Source organism: Bicyclus anynana, chromosome 6 (assembly GCF_947172395.1).
Source record: "Bicyclus anynana chromosome 6, ilBicAnyn1.1, whole genome shotgun sequence".
NCBI classification, from domain to species: Eukaryota; Metazoa; Arthropoda; class Insecta; order Lepidoptera; family Nymphalidae; genus Bicyclus; species Bicyclus anynana.
The window spans coordinates 14,721,487-14,747,488 of NC_069088.1; the positions used below are offsets into that span (position 1 = coordinate 14,721,487).

The 26,002-nt window shown below is 35.1% G+C and overlaps 2 protein-coding genes across 2 annotated transcripts; both read left to right on the forward strand.

Moving 5' to 3' along the window:
* Positions 1–1,073: 1,073 nt before the first annotated feature.
* Positions 1,074–9,935, forward strand: LOC128198159 (cytochrome P450 CYP12A2-like). Its single transcript, XM_052882031.1, has 10 exons — positions 1,074–1,536; positions 2,905–3,029; positions 4,825–4,961; positions 6,048–6,169; positions 6,517–6,633; positions 7,132–7,410; positions 7,745–7,898; positions 8,235–8,447; positions 9,104–9,275; positions 9,706–9,935. The coding sequence occupies exons 1-10, from the start codon at positions 1,481–1,483 to the stop codon at positions 9,861–9,863; spliced, it is 1,533 nt and encodes a 510-aa protein (XP_052737991.1). The 5' UTR covers positions 1,074–1,480; the 3' UTR covers positions 9,864–9,935.
* Positions 9,936–11,432: 1,497 nt separating this feature from the next.
* Positions 11,433–23,254, forward strand: LOC112055288 (cytochrome P450 CYP12A2). The gene is made up of 10 exons (XM_052882032.1): positions 11,433–11,713; positions 15,135–15,256; positions 15,917–16,047; positions 17,626–17,747; positions 18,074–18,190; positions 19,840–20,118; positions 20,193–20,346; positions 20,722–20,934; positions 21,792–21,963; positions 22,812–23,254. The coding sequence occupies exons 1-10, from the start codon at positions 11,655–11,657 to the stop codon at positions 22,967–22,969; spliced, it is 1,527 nt and encodes a 508-aa protein (XP_052737992.1). The 5' UTR covers positions 11,433–11,654; the 3' UTR covers positions 22,970–23,254.
* The last annotated feature ends 2,748 nt before the right edge of the window (positions 23,255–26,002 follow it).

The window sequence follows — 26,002 nt, forward strand, 5'->3', positions numbered from 1 at the left end:
CTTGATCACGCCATTTGGTAGGTAAGTAATACAAAACATTACCACTTTTTAACCGACTTCAAAAAGGAGGAGGTTCTCAAGTTGATCGGTATTTTTTATGTATGTATATTGATTACTCGAAGACGCCTGAACCGATTCTCTCTTCGGCTCTTCGAAGTATGTGGCCTGCCATTCGCCTCTTTAGCTTCGCGACTCGCTGAGCTATGTCAGTGACTTTGGTTCGTCTACGGATCTCCTCTATCCTGATTCGATAACGCAGAAAAACTCCTAGCAAGCTCGCTCCATCGCCCGCTGAGTGCCTTTGAGCCTTCTAATAAGGCTCATAATCAGCGACCAAGTCTCAGATCCGTAGGTCATCAAGGGCAACACGCACTGATCGAAGACTTTCGTTTTAGTCTTATCTTAGTCCGACTGTTAAGTAATTGCTAGGTGTACAAATTGTACATATACCTAATACTCCTATTATTTTGTCCTCACGAAAAAAAAAAATAATAATAATAATAAAATATCCGTAATGTCGTCTAATTGGATGGAAACCACGTTTTAGACTAATCCCAGCTAATTAGCGCCTCAATTTTGACACAATGAAGCCTTAGAAGTTAAATATTTACCAATGCCTGTGTCAGTGTCTGTCACAGGAGCGCACGGCTCTACCCTTATATTACGTGAACAATAAAACCCAACGGTGAAAAGTTTATTGATCAATAGTTTCATTTTATAAAATCTCACTATATAAAAAGAAATAACACTATATAAAAAGAAGAAATCCTAAATATTTTATTTTAATTTCATTTATTAGTTAACTACTAGCAATTTATAGATTCTGTATATGATTTAAAGTTTTTATTCAAGTTTGTTAGAATCTATGCACTTAAAATGAGTCAGTTAGAACCTAATCCACGTTAGTTGTTTCTATATCTTACATCTTATTCCATTTGTTCTTCCATGAATTATAAATTGATTCGGTTATCGAGCGTAGGTACTCGTATTATGACAAATCCACGTCAGCAGTTTCATTGTTACATTATCTTCACATCTTATTTCATTGTGCACAATTAATTTTCAAAAACAAAATATTGTTATGAAAGTATCTACAATTTTTTATCTTTAAATCAATATTGCGACTTGTTTTTATACGAGAATCGCTTCACTGATTCTGTGAATACAAAATATATGTAACAGATCAAATAGTCTGCGGGAGTCTGTAGTCTGTGATTATTTAAACGTACGCCAAGGTTATGGGTAACATTTGGACGCGCTCGTATCGTAATTCATAATTCACATTCGTCATTCACAACGTTCATGTACACTGACTATCGGTTACGTACAGCGAAATCCCTCCTATCTAACGATAACTTTATATTGATAAGCTATTGTTTTCATAAAATACGCTGAGATCATCATAAAGTGCTTATGAATTAGAAGTGTCAGAAGTGTTTATGGAAGAAAAAAACAGTTTTTTTCGCTTTGTGAAGTGATAATGCAAACCGTCAGAAGATCCGCATCGGTACTAGCGACCGCGAAGCAGTTCAGAAGGTACGAGTAGGTCTTTCTTCTTTTTCTTGTTATAGCATCTGCTTGTTTTCAATTTATTGTATACTCTGTTAATAATAATCTTGGCAACCGTTCACAGACGCTAATTTATTTACAATTCTATATTATTGTTATTGTTAGCACGTAATTATAAGATAATTATGAATAACATCATCGTCGTAATTATAGCATTTAGCGTTACATCGCTTTTATGATCATACGAGTATATGTAAATAAATATAAATAAAATATTGTTTATTTCAATAACCTTTTACGTTCTTAATGACATCATGTGCCCAATAAATATTTCAGACAACTAGTAGTCCAGTAATTTTAGGCATTTTAAGCCCCAATCTGGGGAAAAATTCCTAGTGAGCTGAATTTTTGTTTACGCCTGTATTACGGTGTTATTGTGAAGAGGTGAAGGTCATCGATATCGTGCCGGCTAAAAAAGTTACAAAGGTCAAAAGGTCACGAAAATCAGTTTTTTGCAAATATTTCGCGACTTATTGCTTGGATGTCAATAGAGGTCATTATAACAATTGTTCCTCAGAAAATTGTCTACAAAACATGTCTCTTGCAGTTTTTTTGTAAAATTAACTGTTTTCAAATTATTCGCGCTTATCTTCTCCGAGTAGTCGTAGAGACAGTGTACAAAATAGGTATGGCTATACACTCGTAGGTATGGCTATATACACGAAGGCACGACCTATGGGGTGTTTAGTCTGAGTCTGACCCCCTAACCGTGGATCTATTCAGGCTTAGTAACAACCCTTGTTTGAAGTAAACGTCATGAAACACTTTATCTCTGAGAACTGTACTGAGAACTGTACAAATCGGCTGCATCTTGGTAATCATTCTTGTAGTTTTCGGATTATTTTTACATTATGTTTGATTTCACTAAAATTCTGTAACATATACAAATTAGTCCAGAGTCCTGGACTAGTGACCAATGAACGTAGGGTTAAGGAATTCCTTGACTGAGCTTGGCTTGTCAATGATGTTGATGATGACACATACCTATAGTTACTCGTAATATATCGTAATATAAGGTAAAGCAAAATCGCTTCACACCCTCTCTCAGTAGGTACGCTTAGATCTCAAAGTGGTTTTTAGCAATTAATAGAGTGGCAAGCAAAAAACTTAATAAAGCATGTAGTAGTTCAGAAGTTCAGAGTTTCCCCGGACGGATTAAAAGTGTAATTTGTATAATTGCATAGTCATCACTATTTTTATATTCATACGAAAATACATTAATTACACTTTGATTATTATTTTAAAATGTTTCAATTGATAAAATGTCGTGATAATAATATTGATGCTTTATTTATATTTTTTTTATAATATCTACAAAAAAAGTATTGTTTACAGATCAGTAGCAGTTAATAGCTCGTCTGTGGTCACAAATGAAGAGAGCAGCCTGAAGTCATGGATGGAAATACCAGGACCTTCATCACTGCCCATCATCGGGCAGTTACATCATTTTCTGCCTGGAGGTAGGTGTGCCATATACTGTACCGGAAATATTTTTTACCAGCCGACGCCCTGCGGTATCACTCGGGTAATTCCTGTTCCTGTTATAATAATAAAAAAAAATCAAAAATTTTCAAAATTGGTTCAATAGATCCAGAGATTACTCCTTACGATCTCTCAAACTTTACCTCTTTAATATATAAGTATAGATTAGAAAAGAGTGTTTAAAAATGTATCAGTGATAAGTAACATTGTAAAAATGTTTTATGAATGAAAAATGTATTATTAAATGTAAAATGTATAAATATAAACTGTATTTGTGATTAGGAACATAAATTAACAACAATCCTTAGAAAAATGCGGAAATTAGCATCAAAAACAAAACTACGCAAACACTGGATTTCGTACAAATTACAACAATATTCACAGGAAACATTGTTTCTCGATCATTACCTTTAAACTATTGCAACAGTGATTTAGTGATGATATGCGGGCGACAGGGGAAAAAGACTGCGGGGATGTGAAATCATGTGATGTGACGTGCATCAGTCGTGGGTTTTTCATTCATCGTTACACGCCCTCCGGCCCGCGCGCAACATCGGGAGTGTTATGAACAAAGTTGCCAAGCTATAGTCATCTTTCGACAGTTACCCGCACAAGATACCCATATTTAAAAAAATAATAGCACTATCACCGTTTTACGTTTAACTATTTCTTTTTTTTTTTTTTTTTTTTTTTTTTTTTTTCTAATAAATATAAATTATTACAATTATATACTACATATAAATACTTATATGTATAATGTATAAATACACACAGACACTGGAAAACACCCATGCTCATCACACAAATATTTTCCAGTTGTGGGAATCGAACCCACGGCCGTGGATGCAGAAAGCAGGGTCACTACCCACTGCGCCACGCGGCCGTCATTTCTTACTACTTATTGTAAGATTACTTTAATATTTTTGTTGTTGTTGTGTTATTGTCACTTTTTTTTAATTGTGTTTTACGTATGCAGTATCTGCTTTTATAAGATTGATCAAATAAATGCAAAAACTGTAACAATCTCTTATGGACTAAATAAATGTATAAAAATCATGAAATATACGGGATCTACATTGCTTCTGCGCCTCTGTTTTGGATTGCTGCCGGTTCTAGTCACTTACTAGTAATCAGCGTAAAAAACTTCGTTTTAATAACAACTAGCAGACGCCCGCGACATTGTCTGTGTGAAACACTACCCCTACCCTAAGTATCCTATGTCCGTCTCCTGGTTCTAAGCTACCTCTCCACCAATTTTCAGCCAAATCGGTCCAGCCAGGTCCAGGTCTGGCTGGTGGGAGGCTTCGGCCTTGGCTAGCTACCACCCTACCGGCAAAGACGTACCGCCAAGCGATTTAGCGTTCCGGTACGATGCCGTGTAGAAACCGAAAGGAGTGTGGATTTTCATCCTCCTCCTGACAAGTTAGCCCGCTTCCATCTTGGATTGCATCATCACTTACCAACAGGTGAGATTGTAGTCAAGGGCTAACTTGTAAAGAATAAAAGAAAAGCCATTCTTAAATTTTAAGTAGTGTAACTAATACGATTTTCTTTATAGATATACAGAGGGCCTAGTGGCAGTTTTGATACTGTTAATGTCACGTAACGTAAACGGGAATTTCTTAGGAGTTGAAACAGCGCCACCTAGTGGCACTACTGCACAACTGTTTCAATTCCATATAAATTTGCGTTTACGTCAACGTGATGGTAACAGTATGAAAATATTGAAAACTCCCACTAGGCTCACTGATTGATTGTTACAATATGTTTCAGGTTCTTTATATCCGATCAAATCCGACGACTTCATTACATCAGCTATGTATGACCGATACGGACCCATCATACGAATGGATGGCTTTTTCGGATCGCCGTCGATTGTTATGCTTTATGACGCAGAAGCGGCAGCACAGGTATTTTTTTTTTATTCTTTACAAGTTAGCCCTTGACTACAATCTCACCTGATGGTAAGTGGTGATGCAGTCTAAGATGGAAGCGGGCTAACTTGTTACGAGGAGGATGAAAATCCACACCCCTTTCGGTTTCTACACGGCATTGTACCGGAACGCTAAATCGTTTGGCGGTACGTCTTTGCCGGTAGGGTGGTAACTAGCCACGGCCGAAGCCTCCCACCAGCTAGACCTGGACAAATTAAGAAAATCATAATCTGTCCAGCCGGGGATCGAACCCAGGACCTCCGTCTTGTAAATCCACCGCGCATACCACTGCGCCACGGAGGCCGTCAAAAAGGTAGATAAATTTATACTTTTTAGGGTTTCGAACGTACGTAGTACAGAAACGGAACCCTTATAATCTCACTCGCGTACATTTTAAGGTCTGTCTGTTTTATATTATAAAGCTGATTAGTTTTGTTTGGTTAAACATACAATTTTCAGGATCAAATTGAAAAATTAATTCAGTGTTAGATCGTCTATTAATTCAAGATGGCTCTATAAAAGAGTGGAACTTCAGGGCGATTCTTAGAAATTAATATTACCTAATATCCAGTTTAAGGTCAAATAGACGCAACTTCAAGAATGTGCTTTATTAAACGTAGCTGTATTAGTCAAACATAACTAGAGGTGGATTGCTTACAGATCTGACTGGACTTTTTCTTAAAACTTGTAAAATGTGTAAACATCCCTCGAAAAAATGAGTTTTAAAATAGATTGGGAATTCAAAGGGGACCTTCAAAAGAAATAAGTCTGAAACCTTATAACTAGTCTAGTGTAACTAGTTACTTTCTAGTCCGTCTGTTTGTCAAAACCAATGTTAATTTAGTAAGTACGTTAATTCTTGGCCAAGCTATTATTATTAAATATGTTAATAATACTTAATAATAGTTTGGCCGGGAGTTTTTGAGACAACCTACTGATAACATTTCTTAACATCCTAATTTTGATATAAAACACTTTTCATCCATTAAACAGATGGGTGAAGATCGTTTCTAATACGGATCTTCTACTATGTCTCTATTTGTTGTAAAAAATGTTTTTTAGGTGCTTCGCGGTGAAAACTGGATGCCGATTCGTCCGGGGTTCACATCACTTGGGTATTTTCGAAATAAATATTACAAAAAAAATGGCGCTGCCCCTGACGCACCTACTGGTCTTATTTCAGAGTAAGTGTTCACGACAATTACTAATAATTAATTAATACTATATCAAATTATCCTACTAATATTATAAATACAAAACTTTGTATGGAATGGATGGTATACTCTTTAACGCTGCTAGTAAATAGTAAAGTAGTAAATTGTTTGAAATGGACATAGATTTTACTCTGGATTGATTTTCATCCCGGAAAAATCCATGGTTCCCGCGGGATTTGTGAATAACAGAATTCCACGCGGACGAAATCGGTGCGTCCGCTAGTTTAATAATAAAATAATAATATTTTTAATAAAGAAAGGTAAGAAAGAAAAAGATTTATTTCTTTAAAGTTTAAATTGTATTTTGTATGTTACAGCCACGGCGAGGTATGGAAGAAATTCCGATCGACCGTGAACCCCATTTTATTACAACCCAAAACCATTAAATTATACACCAACGCACTTATAGAAGTAGCAGAGGACATGATAAAAAGGTATAAATAAAATAATAATTTGTGTATAAATATATGATAGAGTCACTTAGCTGACTTACACAAAAGCAGACTAAATGTTTATGATTATTGAAGTAATTATATTAAATTCTTTAAATTAATGATTATAAGAAATCTATACTAATATTATAAAGCTGAAGAGTTTGTTTGTTTGTTTGTTTGTTTGATTGAACGCGCTAATCTCAGGAACTACTGGTCCGATATGAAAAATTCTTCCAGTGTTAGATAGCCCATTTATCGAGGAAGGCTATAGGCTATATATTATCCCCGTATTCCTACGGGAACGGGAACCACGCGTGTAAAACCGCGCGGCGGCAGCTAGTCATTAATATAGAAGGTTTTAAACTCAATGCAAAAGCGTACAAGATGAAATGGAAGGTAGAGACAGCGCTATATGGCTCACAAAACTATACAACAATTTATTATATATTTCCAAATAGCATTCAAAGTTTTTGCTTATAATATTATTCTGTTTTACAGGATGAGATCGATTCGGAACGAAAAAAACATGTTAGAGGGTAATTTCGATGTCGAGATGAATCTATGGGCGCTAGAGTCCATCGGTGTAGTAGCTCTTGGTGGTCGTCTCAACTGCTTCGACCCCAACCTTCCGGTAGAATCGCCTGCCAGGAAACTGATCCAGATGGTTCACGACATATTCAAAATCGCTGATGAACTGGACTTCAAACCGAGTCTTTGGAGATACATCTCGACACCAACTTTCAAAAAGGCGATGAAGTTGTATGAGGATCAAATTAAGTAAATATGTATTTTACATAATCTAAAAAACTAAATTCGCTTATAAATAGTTAAATTAGTTAATTAAAATAAAATAATATAAAATAGTTTAATTAAATAACTAAACTAAGACTTTAACAAAAGAAATACACGCCATCTAAATGGTTCATCAAATAAATGAACAGGGTGCCCAATGCAATGGCGCTTTTACCTCTCTGAATGACAAGGCTTATCCGTTGAACCAAACAAGCAGCAGCTCAGGCCACTTGATATGTATTAGTGAACAATCCTTAAATATTTAATAAGCTTCGTTTATCACAAACTGTATTAAATCCTATAATTTGACTTATTTTAGCATAAGTAAGCACTTTATCGGAGAGGCCATTAAAAAGCTTGAATCCAAAAAGTCTTCAACTGAAGAAAAGGGCGTTTTAGAGAAACTGCTTGAAATTGATGAAAATGTTGCTGTTATTATGGCAAGCGATATGTTATTTGCTGGTGTTGATACGGTAAGTGAAACTTAAATACCATAAAAACAACACTTGTAAAATGTAGCAATTCTCGCAATCAGCTATTCTACCGCAAAAAGTTGTGAGATCCATGTAATACCAAGTCGATTACCTTATTCTGTCCATAATTAAGGGACTTCTGTTTCAAGTTATTACTTAATTAGCTAACCTAACAACATCTTACAGTGACTGCCGTGCCCCCAGATAAATGAGACTATGCATTATTTTTTTACTATATAGATCAAAATAATGTACTTCTAATAGTTATAGGTTGATTTTGTATAGTTTTTTTTTTGGGTCAGTAATATAGTAATAGCATTTCCTAATTTTTCCCAGGCCGCTAATACCATGACTTCAACTTTATTTCTACTGGCCAATAATCCTGAAAAACAGAAAAAACTAAGAGAAGAGATACTCGCGGATAGAGAAAAGCGACCTTACCTCAGAGCCTGTATAAAGGAGTCAATGAGAATGCTGCCCGTAGTTGCTGGCAACATGAGGCTAACTACCAAGGAGTACAATATTTTAGGTTATAAAATACCTGAGGGCGTAAGTGACATAGTTTTATAATCGATTAAACGTTTGTCGAGTTGTGATGTCGCCAATCAGTATAGGGCGATGCCTCATTGGTACGTTGTAAAGCATCGTTGCAACAGATCAAGGCAATGTATGCCACACCTGCGTTGCAATGACGCACGACGTCGCAGCGCAAGAGGACGACGCACGCACCCAGTCTCAAACATGCATACAAAGCAAATGTTTTTCATGGATGTCGTCGTTCTGGAGCTCCAATAGTCCGAAAGCGTCCTCTTCGTCTCGCTTAATCTGGGCGCAACGTTTATGGCATGTCATTTAAAATATGTGGAACACGACACAACGTAAGTCAACGCACTAAAGGGGCAGAAGCCTTAAACGCTTTAGCCTTTATATTTTAACTAGCAGCCGCCACGCGGTTGGACCCGCGTAGTTCCCGTTGCCGTGGGGATACTGGGATAAAGTATAGCCTATAACACCCGGGGATAGTGTAGCTTCCCAACAGAAAATTTTCAAAATCGGTTCAGTAGTTTCGGAGCCTATTCAATGCAAACAAACAATCAATCAAACTATAAATCTTTCCTTTTTATAATTTTGTATGTAGATTATATTTGAAATCGCGCAAATTGCAATTAGTTCAAATAAATAATAATAACTTTCTTACGTTTCAGACATATGTGACATTCATACACCAAGCTTTATCCAAAATGGAAAAACACTTCCCAGAGCCTGAAAAGTACATACCTGAGAGATGGATCACTGACAAAGAAGATCCACTATTTCATGGGAACGCACATCCCTTCGCTTGGAATCCATTTGGATTTGGAGTTCGAATGTGCATAGGTAAAATAATTAATACCTTGGACTGTAGTTACCACACCATAATATAGTATACTATGTAGTTATTGAAAACGAGTAGTAATGCCATAAATAGTGATAACATTTACTAGGTAGCAAACAGCTGTATTTTAATGCCTCGGGCAAGTTCTGTTCATATTGTATTAATGAAATAAAAACACAGATAAAGTACCAGCGCACAAGAATAATTTAAGGACACTGGACATAGTTAATGTGAACGATAAATAAGTATATATTTGTCCACAAGCACGCTAATTACTCAGATCAAAAAAAATCTTGAGAACCTCCTCCTATTTAAAGTCGGTTAAAAATACTATTTTCTTTTTAATTTTTTCTTCAATTAAAATTAAAAGTTTTCGTCCATTGTAAATTTAACGTTTGCTTGGTTTTAATATTGCAATTTCATTGTTTCCAGGTCGACGAATCGCCGAATTGGAAATGGAAACCTTCCTCGCTAAGGTGATCGAAAACTTCGAGGTGGAATGGTTCGGACCGCCGCTGGAGTTCCGACCCAGCTCTCTGAACTATACTATCGGACCTTATAATTTTATTTTTAAAGATGCAAATAAATAATTATAATTTAAATATATTACAAATTAAGTGTAACTAATATATATTATTAAATAAAGGACTTGTATTCACTTATTGATGCATTTAACGAAACGGCTCTTAATCATTCCATCCATTTACTCTGCAGGCCCCATCAGACGAGGTTTCTGGGCTCGCCCAAACCCCCGGTGACGCCGCTAGAGCCTTATTAAGGAGCTTACGGCACCTACTCAATCAGAAAATAAAAATCTTACCAATTTGAATCGTATTATATGAACAAGGTGCAATCTTGCAAATGTGCAAAAATGCAAATATTTGGAACAATATATAGAAGATTTATGAATAAAATAAAGATCATGAAAAGATTTTTTTTGGAATCTCAAAATAGCCAATAGTAGATTCTTAACCGAGGGTGGAAAGAATCAATTCCCGAGGTATTTAGATTTTCGGATATAGTCCGATTATATGGTTTTTAAAATAAAACTTCAGATAGCATTTTGCAGATTTTGCACCTTAAAAACGTCTTGTTTATGTTTAATCCACCGTCTTGGGGAGAAAGAGAAAGAAAGAAAGAATGAGACGGCAAATGGTCGTTCGAAAATAAATATAACTTTAGACAAAATTCAGTTTAGAATTTATTTTAATATTAAATACTAAATATTTAGTATATTATAATATTTAAAATTAATGGTCATTATATTTTTTTAATCATTATCTATTTTTTTAAACAATAAATTGATAATGATTAAAAGTTGTGATGAATTGTGATATAGTGAATGCAGATTGCCTTTTTAGACCTCATAGCACGTACGTCAACGGTTTTAACCTGTAGAAAAGAACCTTTCAAAAGATACGAATGCCTGTAAACCTACTTTAATTGTATAGCCTTTTATTACGTAGCAATTGCTTTGCATTCAATAAAAAAAGAAATGTAAATACGAGTAGATGTATGACGTGGGTCCTCTTGAAGTTGAAAGCAACTTAGTACGAGATTACCACTTCTAATGAATAACTGAACTTTCTTTTGGCGTGAATACGTCCTTAAAATACCTTGTTGTTTTTTAATGTGTGTATTCTTAATATACCTACCAATCCGTGTAAATATTGCACTAAATCAGTTTAATTAATGCACAACTAGTCAGTCATTGACGTTCAATTATTCTCACGTTTCTGTAGCGCAAACGGCAGCGAAGACTTTTCATAAGTCGAGCCGTCATGCACGCAGTGACCAATACACGATCAGTTATAGTCGTGGGTGGATTTTCATCCTCCTTATAACAAGTTAGCCCGCTTCCATCTTAGATTGCATCATCACTCACCATCAGGTGAGATTACAGTCAAGGGATAACTTGTAAAGAATAAAATTAAAAAAAAGAAATGTAGATATTTAAATGGAAGACAATCTTACTTATCATACAAAACCTTTTAATATTTCATTTCTTTGATTATTAAGTAAAGCACTACTACAATTAAGATATTTCGTTTAGTATTTATTATCTGACTTGATTATTATTATTATTAAAAACATCATGACATAATAGCGCTACAGATAAGAGTCTGTGATTATTTAAACCTACGCCAAGGTACTATACACATTTGGACTCATTACCTTCGTCTACACGGACTAAAGCTTACGCACAGCCTGATTATACGAGTCTACGTTATAAGCAGTTCTAACCTTTATTTATTCAATAACTATAAGCTAATTGTGTCTTATAGAAAAACTGAAATCATCTAGTGCTTATGAGATAGAAGTGACAAATGTGTGTGTTTATGAAAAACAATTAAAATTTTTGGTTTTTCTGCTTAGAAAATATGCATAGCGTTAAAAGATCAGGTTTGATGTTAGCGACTGCGACTAAGCAGTTCACAAGGTTGGTGTGTTTATATCTTTATCAATATCCTAAACTTGACTGTTGTTAATTAAATTTAAAAGTCTTCTTTTCATATTTCATTAATAATTTTATATTTTTTCTCATTATTTCATTATATTATATTCTACTTACACGCAATTTTTTACAACTTGTTGATGGTCAATGTTATTATTAGTTATTAGTATTGTTGTATCATCTGCATTACTAACATAAATTAGAAACAAAAACGGACCCAGCACACTGCCCTATGGCACGCCGCTGTGAACTATTCTGAATTTAGATCTAAATTTTAAGTTTTATTTGGCATATTTTGTTATTTATTACGTAGACAATTTTGCAGGGTTTCTGATGCTTCTATAGGATTTTCATAAGACGCTAGTAATTCTGTGTCGTCAGCAAAAGTTGCTACTGCTACATCAGGGGTTTGTGGTCGATTAGAAATAAATAATGTGTATAGGACTGGACCCAACACTGAGCTTTAATATCGTAGAATCTTAAGGTAGATTCACCTTTTTTTAACTTAGGAAAAGGTAGGACTTTAATAAATCATAAAAATGTGTGGTAAAAGCATTTTATTTTGCATAACAAGTCTTTGTGCCAAACTATATCAAATGCTTGTTGTATATCGAGGAATACTGAGGAACAATATTGTCTATGTTCTTATGACTTAACATACGCGGATAACTTGTATAGAACAAGTTCACCGCGTTGCACATTCCCTCCTAAAATCAAATTGGTGGTCTGGCAGTATTTTTCTTTGAGATATGGCAGGCAGCAATCTATTTAGCAACATTTTTTCAAATAGTTTGGACAGCAGTGGCTACAAACTTACAGGTCTTTAAGAAGTAAAGTTACTAGTAGGTTGACCAGGTTTGCAGATCATTACTATTTGAGACACTTTCCATAATAGTAGGAAGGTCCAATTTTAATAATGCTGTTTTACAGGATAGTTAGACACATAATGGCTTTTTAGGGAGTTCCTTTATAATCCTTTTGTCTATTAGATAAAAGCTTTATTTAAGAGTTATGACTGTTCTTCGAATTTCCTGAGGTGTGACGCATTTAAGAAGTGGATCTAGCTGTAAGTCCTGGTCCAATATATTATAAGATAAATAAGATAAATATACTTTATTTGCACACCACAAAGACAAAAACAAGTGAAATAAAAAACAAATTAGGAAGAGATCAGCATACAAAAGGCGGCCTTATCACTAAGTAGCGATTTCTTCCAGGCAACCTTCGGTTTAGGAAAACTTAAGGACATCAGCAGGTGGCGTAAAACAAAAATAACCATAGTATTAGTAATACACATACATACAAATAATACACAAATACCTACAATAATGAATAAAATACATATCAAAATATACTAATAAATACCTCATATTGAAAAGAAATAATATATACAGATCGTCTTTACTGCACCAGATAATGAGACTTTACGGCATTTTTAAAAATGTCCAGTGTCTTTGATTGCCGTATGTTTAAAGGGAGAGCATTATCAATGTCAGAATCGTCTACATTTCCTGGTACCGTATTTGGCGTGATTATTTTTGCTAGATAGCTATAAAATATGTCTGCCTTTTCTTGCTGAGTCCTTGCTCAAAGATTTCCGCCCGGAATTCTTATCCTTGGTTTGGCAACAACAGGCCGATCAGTTTTTTAATCCTTTCCATAGATAATACTACTCAGAAAGTTTAGTCGGAGAGAACGATTCAATGCGAGATTAATTTTTAGCATCTTCTGCTTCGATAATCTATATATCTAATATATCTTTTAGTTCATGAATAGCTCTATTGAATGCACTTCATCATCATATTTGGAATTCAGTATGGAACCCTACAAAATCAAAACTCCGTAAAATATCGCCATTTTGACTCCTGCTTTTACCCCCTTCTATTTATATTTTCCCGACAAAAATTTCTTATGTTCTGCTCCAATCTATCTACAACTAAAATTCATAAAAATGAGTTCACCTGTTTAGCCGTGAAAAGGTAACATACAGACAGACTTACTTTGACTTTATAAATGTCTGTCAATATTAGTATGGATGCAACAATAGCTAATGTATTTGAAAATTAAAAAAGAAATTAATAATTCAACCTATTGTAACCGCAGCCGGTGCCGCATAAGTTGATTAACTTACGATTAATTAAGTGTATGATAACAGTAAGTAATTTGACTCTATTTCAGGGTCCAATCAAACCCATTCCATCAATTTGGTAATGTCAATACCCATTAGTTAAAGTTAGTCTTGACAAAGGAATATTTTAAATTATTTTAATAATAGATTTTAAATTAAAATCTTTTTTGATGTCTATTTCATGATCTTTATTTGTGTTTCAATTGAAATTTTACTCTACCTATATATTTACTTCATCATTAGCAAACCATTTTCAACACACTGTTGAGCATGAATTTCCTCTCAGAATGAGTGTCTCAGACTTCATACATGTAGAGAATTAAGAAAATTCTTAGGTATGCACGATTCCTCACGATGTTTTTCCTTCACCGTTTGAGACACATGGTATTTAATATCTTAAAATGCACATAACTGAAAAGTTGGTGGTGCATGCCCCGGAGCGGATTCGAACCTACGCCGTCCGAATCGAAGACAGAAGTCACATCCACTGGGCTATCACGGCTCTGCTCGGCATATTTACTTAATACAAGATAATCATACGTAACTCTTATCATCAATATTTAGAGGAGTACAGTCTTCTAATATCCTCATTAGTTTCAAAAGGAAAAAGTTAAAATTAAATTAAACTTCCACATCGCTCCGTATGTATGAACAGAGCTCTAAGTACTTTCTCGTATAGGCGAGATATTTCTACAAAATATTGTTACAAGTATCTTCGAACGAAATATGTAAGAGTATATTTCGTTTGATATTAAAATGAAAAAAAATATTATAAAATTAAAAATATTATTTTTATAATAATATTTTAGACCTTTTTTTTAATATAACTAAGAACAGACAATGTCATTCTCGACTTGAATACATTCTAGTTAGTAAATTTTACTTCAATGGTCCCAATACAATTGGTACGCTTTTTGATAATTTGTGTTAAAACAGTAATAGATACATGGTATAATGTATATATATTTTTGAAATGGTCTTTTTAAGACCTTTTATTTGATACCCATATTTTTAGGATAAGGTAAAAAAAACTTACCCACCCCCACTTCCCCCACCTCTTTTCCACTTACACGCGCCATTTTAGAATCTATGTCACTGCCACAGTTCTAACAAACTCAACGCCTCATATGTCTAAAACCGTCGAAAAACATTACCCTCCTTCTGACGCAGTCGGGCAAAAAATAATAAAATCATTAAGATATGCTCAGAGAGAAAGATTAGAAAGATTAGTAGTATCACAAATTTGCTTATTTCACATGAAAATGAGACTGTTTACAGATCAGTTGCAGTCAGCTCGTCAGTCGTCACAAATGGGGAGAGTAACCTGAAGTCATTGATGGAAATACCCGGGCCTTCATCACTGCCCGTAATCGGGCAATTGCATCATTTTATGCCTGGCGGTAAGTGGACCACATCCATCGCTTATGGTAGAGCGTCACAACATCCCATGGCACCAATTATATATACATACTACCACAGTCACACAGTCCGTCAACCTGAACCACACACCGGTAACCGTAAATCTAGGAGTGGAATATTATTATATTAGGTACAAGCGGAAGTCTACGACTTCGTCCGCGTGGAAATCAATGTAAACTTTTAAGCCCTATTTCACAACTTTATGGGTTGAACTAAAAAAAATATTAATTACATTATATTTCGAATTTTTTTTTATGATTTATGAACAAATTTTTAAAACTGTAACTCTAAAAATGAAGGACTTTCACCCCCTTCTCATTTTATTTTCGCCATAAAAAGTATTCTATAACCTTCTCCGTACTATGGTCTTAAACCGTGCCAAGTTTCATTTGAATTCATTTAGTAGTTTCAGCGTGATGCCCGAATAACAAAAAAATACGGACAAAAAATAGAAAAAATATTTCTAGCTTCAGTATCGATTATATAATGCCCCCTAACAAAATATGTTCAATATACAACACAACCACAACACTCTCGTCCTATCTAAAGATTAGGTTGTAGGTACTCTTAACTACTTAATACAAAACAAGAAGATAATTACTATTTTTTGTTAAAAATCAATGATACAAAATACATTTCAGGTTCTCTATATAAAACCGACGGCGTTAATAGTACGGTTATGTATGAACGATACGGTCCCATTGTAAGAGTGGCCGGCTTCTTCGGAGCGCCATCAGTCGTTCTGCTTTACGACGCAGAAGCTGCGTCACAGGTACGTAAATTCTATCAAAAAATCGGTTGTCTGTAAAGTCGGTTTACTGACGATAGCTGAACGTGACAACGATGGAATGGTTGCATTTTTCCAAAGAAAATGTTCGTTTTTCTAAAATACTGTTTAATAATCTTCATAGACCAGAATATACTTTATTTTTTGTAAAATTGTTGGCAACCCTAGAGAGAGGGAACGACGCATGACGTCATCTTTTTTCTCTCTTTTTTTAGCTCCACCGAATTATAAGACGTTTTTACGTCAAAAATTAGGTCAACTTAACAAATAACATGTTCCCTAAACTCACCTAATGGCACATGCTCGTGATTTGAAAACAGAAATGCATGAGATTTTCTTGCAAATTTGTAACCCTCCAACTCCGTTAGATTACTCTGAAATCGGATTTTGCATACAATTGCAATGCAATGCATGCCTTATCCTTATATAACGTAACGTGCTACCCTAAATGAATCCCACTAATATTGAGTACTTGGTGGAGGTACATCTGCCGCGCTCGAGCAGGGCCGGCCCGTCCATTCAGCGAACGGAGCAGTCGCTCCAGGCGCCAAATCCTATAATCCTACTCAACCGTAGACATTGCTGCACCTGATTTTCAAGTGGTCACCCCAGAGTATGGACGAGATCTTCGCATTCCATTCTTACTTTACACTCATAATTTGGTATAGGTATCTACATATTATTAGGAACAAACAGGAGAGGCGCCATAATTGGATCTCGCTCCATTTTAAAATTTACTTCGATCCGGCGCTGCGCTCGAGTGATTCTAAAAATCCTGACTTCGGCTAAAAAGTAATTGAGCTATTCTTTGGTTTGTCACAACTGCGTTTTCTAGGAGTTTGGCGAGAAAATCGTATGAATAACAAGTAGCTTTCGTTTTATTTTCATTTATTTGCTGCATTTTAGAATTTTATTGCATAAAGTAGAATGCATTTAATAGGTACTAGCGGACGCCCGCGACTTCGTCCACTTGGTCCAGCGAGAAGCTGGACTCTGTCAAAAGTTTTGGTAAAATTGCCTTCGCCTTACCATGATGACTTGACTAAGAACCGAATGACGGACAATATAATTTAACTATAACTATAATTTAAAGAAAGAAAATAAATTTATTCAGATTTAAAAGTTACAAACAGTACCCTACCATAAAAACAGCATGTATGTACAGTTCAGCATATGCTGTGTACTATTTACAAGCATAATACACGGCGCTGATTTTCAGCCGAGACCTGTATCTCAGTGAATTGAACACTTTCCGAAATAAAACACATTAATTGATAAAACTACCTACAAGTTGGATAGAAGCAGGCGTTACTTTGCGGAAGTTCATCATGATTACTTATATAATGATTTATTTATTTTGATATACTCCGCGAAAAGTCGAGGAACCCATGCGACAACGTCACCCAGGTCCGACAAAATACTCTCTACGTACGTTTCACCCCGAAACCGGAAAATCCTCAGGAGATATTGACTCTACAACGTGCAACTTTGCAATTGCACGTTGTAGAGTGATAGCAAAATAAATAAATCATTATATTAGCTATAAGTTTACATTTTATTTAGGTGCTTCGCGGTGAAAATTTGATGCCAACTCGTCCGGGTTTCATATCGCTTGGTTATTTTCGAAATAACTATAGGAAGCAAAATGGTCTTCCCCCTGACGCACCGACTGGTCTTCTTACAGAGTGAGTGTTCAAATCTGGCTTCCATCAATTTATATACCAAAATACCTACCGAATAATATATTTTTAATGAAAAATAAAATTTAACTAGTATAATTAAAAGCAAATTACTAATAACGACCTGCTTTCAATTAAATGTTTGACAAATATCCATAGTCTTTCTAATCATTTAGAAAGCAAGTCTGAACTCTGATATTTTTACAAATAGTTTCTCAACGGATTTCTGATGTTCTAATTTATTCTAATCTAAACTTGGTAGACTGATTTGCGTTGTCGTATCAGGTAGCGTATTCTATATAGACTTATATATTAACAATTTACTGTTACAGGCACGGGGAGATTTGGAAGAAATTTCGATCGACCGTGAACCCAATATTACTACATCTCAAAACTAGTGAACTATACACCAACTCACTTACAAGAGTAGCAGAAGACATGATTGAAAGGTAACAAATAAATATATATCTATACTTATAATAAATCTGTAGAGAAGTCAATTCTGTACATGAAATATTTTTCCAAAATAACTATCAGGGGGTGATTAGTGATCGATACTGATGCCAAAAATGCAATCAGTAAAATTTTTGTCTGTCTGTCTGTATGTTCTTTATAGAAACAAAAACTACTGGACGGATTTTAACGAAACTTGGTACAATTATTCAACATACTCCTGGGCAGGTTATAGTATACTTTTCATTACGCTACCATCAATAGGAGCAGAGCAGTGAAGAGAAATGTTGAGAAAACGGGAGAAGTTACTCAATTTTTTAAGATTCCGTCGCGTGTACAGCCTTAATGGTTAAAGCTACATAGAAATCATGTATGACGGAAATATTCTCCTTAAAATTATCTTTAAAAACACAACAGCATATATATGTCTATCTTTTATGGTTGACTCACAATAACACGTGTAACTCCCGATAGCTTAGCAGTTCGAAGCTTTCTAATTATATTTGTCTACTCTTATGTTTATAACACTCATCACTCATCCCTAATAAGAAAGTTACCATTATTACCTATTCAATAAAAAAAGAATCATAAACATTGGTAAAGAAACACCAAAGTTATACATGAAATACGCTAAGCCATCGCGCGTGAATACTAATTCATGCTTTATGGATTATTTTTGTGTAACGGTTGCCGCGCTCGACGCGACTCGCGGTGGGAGGAATAAATAAAGAAGTGCATCCTTAATGAGTAGGGTAGGGGTAGGGTAGGGTAGGGGTAGGGCAAGGTTAGGGTTGGGTAGAGGTAGGTTAGGGTAAGGTAGGATAGGGGTAGTTGAAAGCTTACAACGACTTTCACGCGGACGAAGTCGCGGGCGTCCGCTAGTGTATAAATAAATATTTAGAATTATATAAATAAATATTTTCATTCTTAATAGATTTTGAATATATAAATTTTATAATCTTATTTATTTTGCAAATATCCAGACAATATTTGCTTTTTATGTATAAATTAGTTAACATTGACCTTATTTATCCGAATGTATCATAAAATCAATATATTCAAACCTAGTCATCATCCCCATTGGGACGGGATGGCTTCCATTGCAACTGTGTTAGATGAAAGTCACATCGGACGCGACGGCTATTCGACGTAACCTCTACTGACTGAGCGCCGACTTTTTAGTCTTTGTATCGTGTATATCTATACTAATATAAAGCTGAAGAGTTTGTTTGTTTGTTTGTTTGATTGAAGCGCTAATCTCAGGAACTACTGGTTCGATTTGAAAAATTCTTTCAGTGATAGATAGCCCATTTATCGAGGAAGGCTATATATTATCCCCGTATTCCTACGGGAATGAGAACCACGCGGGTGAAACCGCGCGGCGTCAGCTAGTCAACTAATACAATGCAATCTGAATTGCATTGAGTTTGTAAAAAAAAAAAACAAAAAAAAACAAAGAAAATAAAAACTGCCCACGAACCCTCTGCGTCGCGACGCCGTATACCGTCCGCTATTTCCCCAAATGATTATGTTACGATAATTTCTTAGGGGTCTTACAAAACTAGCAAACTATTTTAATTAATTCATCACTTTAGAATTCTTCTATGATTTTTGGGGTATGCTTATAACACCATAACGTTTGCAGGATGAGGACGATTCGAAACGAAAAAAATATGTTAGAGGGCAACTTCGACGTTGAAATGAATCTATGGGCACTAGAGTCTATCGCTGTGGTAGCTCTCGGTGACCGACTGAACTGCTTAGACCCCAATCTTCCTGAAGAATCTCCCGCGAAGAAACTGTTACAGATGATCCACGACATATTTAAAATATCTGAAAAACTGGACTTCAAACCGAGTCTTTGGAGATACGTCTCAACACCAAATTACAGAAAGGCGATGAAGTTGTATGACGACCAAATGAAGTAAATATTTCCTATTCGAGATAAAAATTAACACGATTTACTCATAATAACTTATTTAATTTGAATTATTTCAGTTTAAGTAAACATTTTATCGCAGAGGCCGTCAAAACATTCGCATCTAAAAAGACTTCCACTCACGAAAAGGGCATTTTAGAGAAACTACTTGACATTGATGAATACGTTGCCGTTACGGTGGCAAATGACTTGATATTTGCTGGTGTTGATTCGGTAAGTCTGTCGCTAAAAATACAAATAACATTAAACCTTACCTTTTGTAGCATAAATAAAATTGAGGTAGATACCTAAACTTGTAGATTAAAATCGAAATATGTATGTTTATGTCTAAGAATTTTATTTTATTTTATTGCAATTTCCAGTTCCCTTTTTGCAACCTCAAACTGTTTTTATACGTTTATCTAGGTTAGGTACCTGAAAAAGATTATAAGTTATTAGTCGCTTTTTGCTTGTAATTTTTACATTTGTGTTGTGCAATAAAGATGTATAAATAAATAAATAACATAACTATTTAAATATATTTTTTGTTTTATATAATATTCTAGTTTTACTATTAAAGGTTACTTCTAATTTTTTCATGTTTCCCAGACCGCGAATACCATGACTGCGATCTTATATTTTCTTGCAAAAAATCCAGACAAACAGAAAAAGCTAAGAGAAGAAATTCTCACTGATAAAGAGAAGCGCCCCTACCTCAGGGCGTGTATAAAGGAGTCTATGAGACTGATGCCCGTTGTGTCAATCAATGTTAGGGTCACTACGAAGGAATACAACATATTAGGCTATAAATTACCTAAGGACGTAAGTACTTATCATCTTCTTTAATAATAAAGAGATAAAGTTAGTGGATTTATAGGGGGTAATCTCTGGATCTGCTGAACTGTTTTCAAAATTCTTTTACTATTAGAAAGACACGTTATTTGTAAGTGTCATAGGCATTTTATCCCCGTATTCTCACGGAAACGGGAACTACGCGGGTGAAACTGCAGGATATCGGCTAGTATTTATTATTATTGTTAAGTAATTTGTTATACAATGCGTACGTCGCCTTGGAACGTCAGTTGGAGCCATATGTACCGACTCGTAAATCTATGGTTGGAGCCGTCACAGAACAGACAACGCTAAAAGCTTTTAGCAATATAAGTAGCAAGGGAGCGTGGCCCGAGTACACCCGGGTGTGCGGAACATCGCAAGTGTGTCCGCGCATGTACTAGCAGTCTTGTTTTGTTCTGGGACAAAAGGAATAAATATTATTCAACTGTAAAGTAAGAGTGACATATTTAATTGTTCACTAAATATTAAACAGCCATTTAGGCCACGCCCCTGGGTACGCTGGTTTCAATACAAAGAATTGACACTTTATAAATCTAGTTACGTCTTATATTTGTGGGAGCCGTAATACCTGTAGCCTAGCGCTTGAGATAGCCCTATGGTATGGTATTGCTATGACGCAACAGAGAGCTCCTGAGTACGTTCCCAGCTCGGATCAGTTTAGGATTTTATATTTTTTAATTTGATATAGAGTGTATCATTGTATGAAAAGCAAGTTTAGCTTGCCATCAAAGCCAGGTGATGAAATCGAGTGACGCTACATAAAGTTAACACTTTAATATTTTCCTTGGCTAAAATACTTATGATAAGTTTCCTTAACATTACAGACATATGTGGCATCCATGCACAAAGCTTTATGCAAAATGGAAAAACATTTCCCGGAGCCCGAAAAGTACATACCCGAAAGATGGCTTACCGAAAAAGATGATCCACTGTTTCACCGGAACGCACATCCCTTCGCATTTACTCCATTTGGATTTGGAACTCGTATGTGCATAGGTAAACAAATCAATAACTTCCTTCTTTTCTCCTTTTGAATTTTGATGAAATCCCAAATGATACCTTTGTTGAAGCCGCGAACTTTGAAAAGTGAGCGGGCAACATTGTACCGCGTGCGCGCTGCGGCCGCAATTTTTTTGTTGTTGTCTATGGCTGACGGCTGTAGCAAAACACGTGTAGTTATGTTGGAGAATTAGTATTTTTTGGTTTCCCTATGACTATTTTTTGTTGCGTTGATGCATTGTTATAGCCTACTTGACGAAGTTAACTTTTGCCGCGGTAGTGGACTATACATATCTGGACATATAAGTGCATAGAGCTGAATGCGGACGGGTGAATACATAGAACACACCATTTCTCGACCTACACTAGACACATTACACTCAGATCGCTCGTCAGCTGGGGTCAACCAACCCTGGTCAACTCGCGACACTTCGACCGTGAATATTAATTGCCTCTCTAACCAATTCTTTGAAGGTTCATGTTTCGCGTATACGCGTATTACGAACGAACGTGCAATGCCGTATTACGAATGCCCGGCTGCCCACTCTGATCAGTTCATGGTCCGATACAACGTGGCTACATAACTTCCCTGCTCACTTCCTCGCACTAGTATAATATGTGGCAGCGGTATTAGAGACTGGAAATACTTTCAATTTCAAGCGGTAAAATACCGTGTTACAAGTTCACAACTGACAACAACAATAATGTCTCGAAATTTTTTAACGTGCTTATGATACTTTTAATCCATTAAATACGTGAGTCGTTTCTAATATGGAGCTATATAATTTTAAACTGATTTACAGTGACAAAGCTTGGATTTAACACTCTATATTTAATTTTTCCAGGTCGGCGGATCGCTGAATTGGAGATGGAAATCTTCCTCGCTAAGGTGGTCGAAAACTTCGAGATGGAATGGTTCGGACCGCCGATGGAGGCCCGAATGCGCTCTATAAACTATACTATCGGGCCCTACAATTTTATTTTTAAAGACGTAAATAAATAATAATTTTGAAAAAATATTATTTATTTACGTCTCAAAATTAGAAAGTAATGGATTTGGTTATAAATTATTATCGATGAATAATATTGATGAATTTAACGAGATGACTCGAATACATGTATCTAACAGTCACTTTGTATTCTAATTATAATAAAGTCATTAAGTTTTTGTTTATTGACACGTGTCAACCAATAAACAGGTTATTCACAAAAAATGTCTAATTAAATCTTTTTTGGCGACGGTAACTATTGTAAGCTTAAGTCAATATCAATACAATTAATTTTTTTTTAGATTGCCTTTTATTTTGCAGATTGAACCTATATAAAAGAAACTTGTAAGAAAAAGATACAAATGTAAACCTACTTGAATTTTATTATGTAGAAATTACTTTTATTCAACGAGAAAAGGAAAATGTAACTATTCATGACATGGGTCCAATTGGAAGCTCCTTACAATGCGATAACTGCTAACACACTTTTGAAGAATAACTGAACTTAGCTTTTATTGTATTTAAGATTATGTGGTTTTGTGAAACTTCATCGTAGTTCTCTGGACCTAGGTAACCACTGGTTACCTATGTAGCTTCAAACCACGAGGTTCTTTTTCTTTCTGAGTTGTTTTTTCTAATGAAAAATTTTCAGTGAAAATTCTCAGTGTCAGAGTTAGGAAGTTTATGGTGTTACACCCCCGTGCCTCAGAGAGCACGTTAAGCTGTCGATCCCGGTCATTTTTTTTAAAGAATATTTGCCAAATCTTTTATAATATGACCATTATAATTAAAACCATTATCATTAAAACCTGATAGTAGTGGTCACAAAATCCCAAATCTATATCCCAAAGCCCGTAAACCCGACTTGTAACAGCGCGGTAGGTGTGAGCGCAGCATCCCCTCTCCTATAAAGACGGAGGTTTAGCTCTGTAAAAAAAAAGGCTCTATCTAATGATGATTCTGAACTGCACCACGTACAGTACACAATATAAGAATATAATCAATCATAGTTATTTATGCCACTGTCATATAATGAGCCATTGTAGCACAAGTGATTTTATTGACAGCATGAGTGCTACAATGTCAAATTACGTGCAGTGGCATGCAAGACTTGACAAAAATCATTGTAGCACAGCCTACCCGTATGGTAATGAACATTAGCAAACGTCTTGTTGGAGTTAATACCTTTGTGATATGGTTAGAGGTTTTATATTGAGTATAATACGAAATGGGAGTAAAAAAACCGTTTACCATTTCTAAAATACAATCCTTAAAAACGCTGTGAAAAAATAATAAACAAGCAATGTAAAAAGTAAACGCTATAATAAAAAACTTTTAAGATAATGGAGGACCAAGTTAGAAAAATAATATACGAATAAATTGCCTTCATTACGGCAAATGATACATATTACGTATTCGGTGTTCAGTACTGCAGATAGAATAAGATTGAAAAATTATGCGTCATGAATGGTTTCTTGATGTACCCCACTCATTTAGTACAGTATTTATACTGATAGCAGTTATAATTTTTTCTATGCTTATGGGATCATCATCATTGTCATTCATCATTAACAACCCATTTTTGGCTCATTGTTGAGTACGGCTCATTTCAGCTTCACATATGCGGAACTCTATTTAATAAACTAAAACGAAATGACATTGGGAAACGCAAGTAAAGGATAGGTTTAGGGATAAGTTCGGTCGACCAAATATTTTATTGAAAAAGAAGAAAATCATTTCACATAGAGAAAGATAGGTTGAAATATTACACGGGCCGGAACAAATCACCCGGTTAATATTGACTTTGACGGCGTTTCCGATGTCAAGGGCGGCCTTACCTCGGCGTACAAATAAGTGGTAGACGCACGCGAGCCCATTACTGATATTACCTACTGATATTGAGGAATAACCTTGCCCTTTCACTAACATAAACCTTTGCTTGTTTATTCATCCGACCATGGGAGGTTTTTTGAAGAACATTTGCCATATCGACATGACTATCACTCGTCTTTGCGTAAATTAATTAATTATGCAACCATTTCATAATTTAATAGTAAATTATGTAATGGTTGCATAATGACGATCATTAAAGCACGAGGTGCATTTTATAAAACGAACGAAGTGAGTTTTATAATAGAGACACAAGTTGTGCACGTTCCATAATCTACTTTATCTAATCTCATGAAATAGGAATCTAACACAATTAAACACTACTACATTTTCCGCAACTCAGAAGGTAAAGGATTGATGGTTGTATTTGTAGCACTTTCCAATATATCCTGGAGTTTGTTACATATGAGAGCTCGAGTCAGTGATTTTGCTAAAAATTCAAAGCTAAAATGCACTTGAAATATAAATTTCTTAAAATTTATAAAAACGTAAACTTGCCCTTAAATGAATTACTAACATTCTGTAACCTAGTATGGTGGGCAACAAATTAGATGAATATTCAATTCTTCTATGCACATAAAATGAAAAAATAGACGAATGATAAAAACAGCCATTCGACATTCTTAAATTTTTAGTTCAACTTTACATTGTAAGGATAATAGATATGAATGGTGATAATATAAAGGGTGGTCCGTTTGTACAAAATACAAACATTTGCCCTTAGTATACAAAAATACAAACAAAAAAATACAAACCTTCAGTGTAACTTGGTAATTTTTCAGTACATAGTACGGCTAAATAGCACTGAAGGTATTTTGTAGAATAAATCAATATAACTTAAAAACCGTTAAATCGGCTAACATATATCGAGTTATTTTAGTAGGCCCTGATGTCAGCTATCGGCCTGTAGAATAGGTCGTAATATTTACAGTACATCCTGTATGTATTGTGTTGAATGTGAAATCTATATTTACAATTCAAAAGAACTATTTACAGATTCATCAAAATAAATCTTTTTAACTTCTAATGTCGACGTGATGCTACTGCGCGATTCGAACAATGGCGTTTTCAATAATACGATAGAAATGGAATGTTCGAAATTATAAGAAAGCAACTTAGCAGAAATGCATTGTTCACACATTCGCTTCCGGAACATT

Excerpts from the sequence above, each read along its gene's own strand:
- LOC128198159 (XM_052882031.1), top strand. The coding sequence starts at position 1,481 with ATGCAAACCGTCAGAAGATCCGCATCGGTACTAGCGACCGCGAAGCAG. Across the intron at positions 1,537-2,904 it reads ACCGCGAAGCAGTTCAGAAG|ATCAGTAGCAGTTAATAGCT; the intron begins GTACGAGTAGGT and ends TATTGTTTACAG. Across the intron at positions 6,170-6,516 it reads CCTACTGGTCTTATTTCAGA|CCACGGCGAGGTATGGAAGA; the intron begins GTAAGTGTTCAC and ends TGTATGTTACAG.
- LOC112055288 (XM_052882032.1), top strand. The coding sequence starts at position 11,655 with ATGCATAGCGTTAAAAGATCAGGTTTGATGTTAGCGACTGCGACTAAG. Across the intron at positions 16,048-17,625 it reads ACGCAGAAGCTGCGTCACAG|GTGCTTCGCGGTGAAAATTT; the intron begins GTACGTAAATTC and ends CATTTTATTTAG. Across the intron at positions 17,748-18,073 it reads CCGACTGGTCTTCTTACAGA|GCACGGGGAGATTTGGAAGA; the intron begins GTGAGTGTTCAA and ends TTACTGTTACAG.